This window comes from Morone saxatilis, unplaced genomic scaffold, assembly GCF_004916995.1.
Source record: "Morone saxatilis isolate NCDOM2014 unplaced genomic scaffold, NCSU_SB_2.0 Contig2, whole genome shotgun sequence".
Classification (NCBI taxonomy): Eukaryota; Metazoa; Chordata; class Actinopteri; family Moronidae; genus Morone; species Morone saxatilis.
In genome coordinates this window covers 4,853,161-4,861,270 of record NW_023339762.1, presented here as the reverse complement: position 1 = coordinate 4,861,270, position 8,110 = coordinate 4,853,161, and the positions used below count along the sequence as shown (strand labels likewise).

The 8,110-nt window shown below is 40.2% G+C and overlaps 1 protein-coding gene across 1 annotated transcript; it reads right to left on the bottom strand.

The window, feature by feature from the left end:
• Positions 1-433: 433 nt before the first annotated feature.
• LOC118330322 (protein NLRC5-like) lies at positions 434-7,878 on the bottom strand. The gene is made up of 8 exons (XM_035664810.1): positions 7,622-7,878; positions 7,238-7,392; positions 6,434-6,562; positions 5,718-6,033; positions 4,286-4,706; positions 3,865-4,018; positions 2,694-2,824; positions 434-548 (listed from the first exon to the last, which is right to left on the bottom strand). Exons 2-8 carry the CDS (start codon positions 7,271-7,273, stop codon positions 434-436), a joined length of 1,302 nt encoding a protein of 433 aa, XP_035520703.1. The 5' UTR covers positions 7,274-7,392; positions 7,622-7,878.
• Positions 7,879-8,110: the final 232 nt, after the last annotated feature.

Genomic DNA, 8,110 nt, shown 5'->3' with positions numbered 1-8,110 from the left:
TTCTATCAGGAATCACTCCATCCTCATGTTCTACCTTTGGTCCAGTCAGAGTGTTGCTTGTGACACAGAATTTTTTTTTAGCCAGTTTTCAGAACGATGGGCTTGTCTGTTTTTGACCCAATTTTTGGGCTTCCTCGTTCCGCCAGACGTCCTGGCTAATGTGTACTAAGTTTTGCTGTGAGTGCCAGTGCTGGGGAAGGCCAGCGCCCAACATACGATACAGCGTTACAGGGAGTCAGTAAAAACTTGTCCTCTTGGGTCTGACTTGGCTCACTCCAGCGAGTTTTTTTCAGACTTGGCAATTCTTTGAGAGAGCAATAAGGAAGAGGGATTAGGAGCCAAAGTCAATATTTTACTTGGCATGTAAGTTTATATTTTGCTGCTCTATAAAGGACACTTTCCTAGGCCTCTCCGCTTGCCAAGAAAGAATAACTCACACCACCTGCTTTTTGGTGATCATCAGAGAGATCGGGTTGTTATTTGCGATGGCGATGTAACCATTGATGCTTTCAGAGCCGCGCATACGAAGCCCGCTTAGTTTTTCACAGCTGGTGGGAGGACTCACTATGACACAAACCTTGTATGAAATGCCACAGTCAGTTAGGATACAAGGCCAGCTGGGGACTGCCAGTTCTTAACTGCTTTTTGGCAGCCTGATTGGATTTAGCGAAAAATCCCTGCACTTGCCCATGGTTGCAATTTTAGCATAAAACAGGGCTTTATTGACAGGTCAAAAAAAACCTGGACAGGACTCAAAAACCTTCGGAGTGGCAGTTATATATGGCAATCTGGTCTTCCACTACATTTCATTAACGCTGCCAGTACTTATAGGGGTGTAAACAGGGTTTTATAGCTTTTTACAGTAAAATAAAAGGTCGTTAATTAACATGACACACACACACTGCGGTTTTCTTATATTGAGGCGACCCAGTTGACTGGGCTGACATAGCAGCATTCCCTCTACAAGGAAAATTATTTGTGCGCTAATTTTTGCCGTCAATTAACTGAATTTTAACACAATTTACTGATACTTGGAAACATTCATTCACTACCTTTCAGAAAAGAATCTTTTTTAACAGTATTGTCAATTCAACGGAAAACAAATGTCTTGGCTCAAGCTGAACTAAACATGCGAGTGAGTAACCTGAGATTTGAGTTTGGGGCTTTTAGGAGGTGTTGCTGGTTTATAACACAAACAAAATAAGGAGCATCATTGTGAACATGGATGCAGCACAATCATTTTTTTATCTCATATCTACAATTTGCTGAATAAAAACGGTTTCCATAATCGTTGAAGTCAAATTTAATTGGAAAAAAAATTTAATGAATTGCCCTGCCCTAAATGTGGCAGTACATAAACCTCCTTTGTCATTCTCACTGTATGTCCCACCTAATCCCTCTCTGCTACACCCTGAGCCACCCACTGCTGGATTGGACCATTCTTGTACTTCCTTTAGTACTGCAACTACACGTTTATTTTAATTGGCGATTGATTATTATCTATAAGTGTTGTGCAAAAATCAAATTTGATTAAATTAAATCAATTTAATGAGAATAACAACCAGTAGATAAAGTCATAATGAGAAAATATAAAATAATTGCATCTATACCAAAATAGTCGAAATGAGCTCCACCTCAAACCAACTACAACAAAAAATGTCTTAACATTTAATCCATCAGTAATGATAATCTAATATATAAGTATTAGCAGTCACAGCCAATTTTTTCTGATTAGAGACTACTTTTCATTTCTATACCTTGAATCCTTTTTACGATTGATACTTGACATACTTGTCACTTGCTGTTATTGCAACCAAATGATTACCCCTCGCCACATCCTCCCCCCTTTCCAAGCGTGTATTTTTATGGCTGTCGAAACCTGCGAAACTTAAACTTTAAAAAGAAGTAAAGGCCCTTATAGAGACAGTTTTTCATTGTCAAGTTCTGGGCCTAGCAAACAAGGCGCGTTCAGCATTTTGGCATTACTCTTGTGGAGGTAATGTAACTGTAAATTACCTATAAATATTTATATTCTATGCTGCCAATAGGATTCCTCGCCTAAATGTTACACACTGTACCTTAAAGCTTTAAGGTAAAGTTAACGTACAATCCTTAAGATGATTTTCCAAGCTTAGGTCTCTGTATTTAGGTCTCAGAGCACTTCCACAACGTCTATTGTTAATCTGAGCTTTGTGGTACATTTTTGTGGCAAACACAGACCATACAGTCATACATGTGTGGGGTTGAATAGGTGCAAAACAGATGGTTTCATTCTAATAAGGCAGTGTAGGTGTTGGTATTCAGAAAACTGGGTCACAGTCATAGTACATGTAGCACTGTAAACATACATCTCTCTCTCTCTCTCTCTCTCTCTCTCTCTCTCTCTCCTACATTCATTACTTGTGCCTGTTGACAGTGTCAATAGGCACAAACTAAATACTTAAAAATGACTGTAATTGTGTACTAATGTAGCATAAAGTATAAAAAAGCTATAGTTAAATGTAATTATAACTGATTCCATCTACACGACTGAGTGCAATGGATACTATGACTGCCATTAAATAGTGCCAACTTTTCACCTTCAGGGAGGCCACTTGATCGACAGCTTCATAGAGGAAGACTGCAATTGCCCTGAGAAATATAACCATGGTCATTTCCAGTTCCGTTTGGCTTCTCTGAATTCATTTCCTTACCTCTTCCTGAGCTGAGTGTCACTAACATCCTGACTGGTCATAATCCTGAGCGCAGCCAAAAACTCCTGTATCGTCAGATGAATGAAGCAGTAGGAGTTGACAGGTGTCCCGTCCTCACGTCTGATCTCCATCTGACAGGAAGATATGGACAAACGTGGTATTTATTATGCCACTAACAACAGTCTTCAGATACATTAATGTAAAAATTGGCCAGAGAGTGATGTCAGGGTAAAGTTGGTACAGTATGTGTAAAGGTTTATCATTTTGTGAGCACGAGAGTGTTAAGATATGTTTGCAGCAGTATTACATAGTTTTTTAGGTGCCAATGTGCAATCAGAGAGGTGAATATATTAAACCAAAGAACCAAAGACCATGAATGTCAACATTGCCATAGGTCATATTTGCATCTGAATTTTGAAACATGAATTACAACAATAAGTCCTTGTTTTAATATCGAAGTGAAGGAGGGAGTCATTTATAGAAAGGAACAAAGGTTCATTTGAAGGAGCCAGGCCATATAATAAAGGGCTTAGCCTCTGACTAATCTCCATCTGACAATCAGTCTATGAATACTCATCAACAATCAGACAATACAATTTCTTCCACTCTTATACTGCTGTTCTTAATGTCATCTAAGGCCAGAGATAAAGCTCGTAGTGTGCTGTGTCCATTTGCACTGTTGGTTGTGCACATATATCTCCAGCTTAACAGGTATCGGCCTCTCCATTTTCTCATTGTGGGTCAAGTTGGTTTTAAATATAAAGAAGCAACCACAGTGAGGTGCTCAGATGACGAGCTGCCACCAACATAACTCAAACATGGCATCACAATTAACTTCACCTTTTACTACTCTGCTCTTGTTATATAGTAGCCACTTGCTCCACGTCCATAGAGGAACTGATTATAGTTGTTAATGCTACAGAATAGTGCAAATATTCCAGCTATAGGCATTTTTGGCAGAGGAGGGTCAATGTAACTTAACTAGTTTGCCCACAATACCAATGCAATCCAAAGGGCTCTTGTGGAGATGTAGTAATTACAGGCAAACAAGAGGTCTAAATTCTTAGTTTGGCACACTGAGCAAACCAAGTTATGGCTCAAAGAAGGCATGCCAAAAGTTGCCCACAGACATGTAGAGCTCATTCACACATACTGGACAACCATGTCTGACCTGTGAGAGGAGTCTCGTCCTGATTGAAAACTTCAAAACATCCTGAGGAATGTCTTCTTCCATGAAGAGGATCTTGCTTTCCTCTAAGCCTTTCCAGGCCAGCTGACTCAGCTCACACAGCTCAGATCGATACTGACTCAGCATGTACACAGTACTGCAGCGAGGGACAGAAAACAAATTCATTCATTTGTATTTAATCAATTGGTCCTCATTGGTCATGTGAAACTAAATTGAAACACCTTACAACTCTTTCAAGAGGGTTTCATTTCTCCCTTTGAGTAAAATAGTAAACTGCATTGAACAGCTAGTAGTCCTCTGAATTCAGTACAATCAAAATGTACTGAAAGTAAAACTATACGTTATGAATGTTGTGTCAGAGGTGTAAAATGGTGTTGTGTTTGGTACTCTACTCAGCCTTCACCTCTGTGGCGGTGTCTTTGGCATGTCATTGCTTCCTCTTTTGTCAGGGTCACGGCTCAAGAATGCACCAATAACAGTGAGGTAGACCTGTGTAAGGGTGGAGGGTATTTGGGCTTGTGTAGCAAGTAGCTGAGTTCTACCATTTGTTACATCTTCACTCCCTCTTCTTCTTCCTCCTTGATGTACCGTTTGTGCATGATTCTCTCCTTTACTGTCCTCTTCTCCTCTTCCTCCTGCCACCTGTACTCTTTTTTCTTCTTTTTCTCTCACTTTTTCACCTGTGTCTCTCCCTCCCAGTAAATGCTCCAGGCAGATGCAGCAGATGTTGCAGAGTGCAGGGAGGGACGACATGGCAAGGAAGTGTCGTGTTGTAAGAAGGAGGTCCGCTGCCTGCACTCCAAGAGATCCACTGGCTGAGTTACCTTTGCAGTTGAGACATAAAGTAGTAGTTTTAAAACCACAAAAACGTAAGGTAGACCCACACAGTATTTTTCCCTAATTTTGCCTGTGTAGACTTGTGGGTGAGTTCAGACTGAGGTTGATTGATATCACTCTGGCTCTCCTGTTAGTTTTGTTGCAACTGTTATGTTTCTTTTTATTGCATTAAGTTCAGTGATCTTATGTAATACCCAGCAGAGCTCAGCTCAATTTCAAGCTGAGCAGAGGTTAGCTAGAATAAATTAAAACACACACATGGGTGTGCAAGGTCAAGTTCAAAATGCACATGAGGAAATTCTATTTCATAACCAAGTGAATTGCTTCAGAGCTAGCTTTTTTGTATTCTGATAACCTAACTACAATTATGCTATAATTATGCAAAAGATCTAAAGATGGATCTTCTACCCACGGGAGTCTTAAAGGGGTCCGCTAGCAAATAAATTTACTGAGTGACTTGCATGGTCAAAATCAGTCCAAGATTTGCTTGAAATATGGTTCAAGCTCCAAAAACACAGGATCCTGCACAATCATGCATAAGGTTCTGTTCTACAGTCAGGGGACTGCTTTTCTGCATGTTGTCTAGGGATGAGAAAGTATGCCATTATCTGTATCTGTATCTGTTGGGTTGATCAAACGTTGCTGTATTTATAACAGAACAGCCTCAGAATTGAGCTTCAGAGCAATGTTTTTGATCACAAGAGTAAGAGAACTATTTACAGAACATGTTTTTGATATATATATAAAAGCTGTTTACGAGTACAGATACTGACACATTTTACTCTGATGGTACTCATTTTTGTAAAAAGTACATTATCTGTTCAGTATACTCATGGAAGCTTAATTAGTATCCTTGGTAAAACCTGTGTTTACCCCTGTGTGGCTTGTCAAAATGGCTGCTGTGAAAAAGGTCTATTGGTCTATTGCCAAGTGAATGCAGAGCTAACTATGCAGAATAACAAATATCACACTGTAAATATATTTAAGCATGTTTTCACCTTTTAAAAAGAAGTTGTGCACATACTCCTTGATCTCATGGCAGTCCCACCCCAGCAGCTGCCCCACTTTATCTGACACGCCTTCCAAATCAATGACATCTCGAGCACGACAGGTGACCACCACAGTACATCCTGGAAGAAGCTGGCGATTTAACAACGCAGAGATGAGGTCTGCGACAGGCAGAGGCTTTTCTGGGTCCAATAGCGCTCTCTGCTCTTTCTTTTGTCTGGTGAGTTTGCTGTGAAACTCATCATAGCCATCGAGCACCCAACAGATTTGCTCTGGATTGGTAAGGAGGTAATCCACAATGGCTCTCTGCTCAAAACACAGAATATATGTACAATGAAAGAATGACAGAGAAAATGTATTAGTAATGTTCACTGGTGGCTATGATTTGTTTATTACAATTTTTAAAAACATTTAAGTGTGTTTAATAATACCCCAAAATGCCATTTTGATAAATATTTCCAGGAACAGCAAAAATACAGCCTTTAACTGGTGGACATATTGAGTCCTCTGACCGTACTACTAATGGACAACCCATATTATTGTAAGCACGACAACCCATTTCTTCACAATGTATTATTATAACATAAAGAAAACAGATTTTTTTTGGTTGTGCTGCTTTACTGCTGCTCATTTCACATCAGAAAGGTCCTGTTTTATAAAGGTACTGATTTATAAAGATACTGATCTAGTATTGCCACCTGCATACCTTTTTGTGGTCGCTCCCTGGAGGGAGATATTGTCGGAACAGCAACTCAGACAGGGAGAGAGGGCAGGACAATAAGTTGAGCTGACGAAACTCTAGCAGTACAAACAGGTAGGATGAAGGGATAGGGCCCTGGATGATAGGGGAAAGGAACAGAAATAGAGAGAGTGAGGGAGAGACAAAATGAGAGAATAAACCAAGCCTTTAAATGTGTGGCTTTTTGAAAGTTTGGAAAGTATTTGGTCCGGTTTTCATCCCCAGCATCAACAAAACAAGAGGCTCTGATGGCTTTGTTTTTTTATGCGCACTGTCAGCATGTTTATCATGCAGACATTTCCTCTTTTTCATTCCACACATTCTTCTTCATTGTCAAAACCCAGCATCTACATTACCCATAATGCAACCAGACCGCAGACAGTTTGGTCGGAGATTAAAGTGTGTTCTGCTGGTAGTATGGTGGTTGAGCATCTAGCCTCAAGCACAGATGAGGAGCAGAGGTCTGATTTGTGTTGCTTCACAGTTCAGTTGCTCACAATGCTGTGTGTTAGAAATTGTTCCCAGGTGACGCATGTTGCCTTCCTGACTTGTAACGTTCAGTTCACAATGGATTAGAGATGTTTGATCTTTTATTATATGGCCCAAACATCAGAGAATCGTTTTTAGAAAGTTTGGTACTTCTTGTGGAAAACCCCTCTTAGTAATAATAATTAATAATATTAAGAAGAAGAAGAATTTGATCAGCCCCGACCAATCTAGCAGATTGGCACAGAACATGCATGATATTTAATGATGACAATGTAAACTTACTAGTCCACGTGCCCACTGCTGTCCTAAACGAGACATCAGCAGAGTTTTTCCTGATCCAGACTGGCCAACGAGAACTGTCACCTTTCCTGCACATCCCTGGAGGAAGGTCTCCAATGTCACTCTGGACTCAAAAGACCCATAATCCACGTCCGGCTCTGAGTTTGTTGAGAGAAAATGTTGAGTTAATGAGCAGATGGCTTTAATTCTGAAAAAATAAAAGTATGACTGTGATTTTGAATATTTTCCCCCTTTTAGTGTAATGTTTTGTGTAATTGTACCACATTTAGACATTAGTATCAGTACATCTAGAAAATCCTTCATACTTAAACCATCCACATACATTTTGCAAATTCTAGGTGTACAGTAAGAGGACTGAATTCTAACCTGGTGTTCTACCTCCTCTGTCTGCTGATCCAGGGGTTTGATCAGGTCTTTCCCTGCCTCTGTTCGCTGTTCTTAGGCTGACCCACACATTCTCAAGCTGGACCTCTCTCACCAGGGGCTCACTGAGTCGCTCCCACCTCCTCTGCAGTAAACCTGCTACTGCAGCAATGTACTGCTCCCAGTGGTCTGTGGGTAGAATACATCATAAAACACTAATAAAACAAATTATTTGTAGAGGGCAGCAATTGTTCTTCTTGTGGGGGCGTAAAGTTGCAATGCACAAGTAAAGGGCAGCCCAATTTTTAAGGTGCTGCACCCCACAGGGTCAGATGTAGGTCCTTTATTTTTTATTACATTTATTAAATTTTTACCTTAAAGGGACACTTCGCCCATTTGCATTAAGCTTTGTATCATTAGAAGCCCAGTCATATTTTTGAATGGTCGTGCATCATTCCCTCACTTCACCGGAGAGGGGAGAAATACGGATTT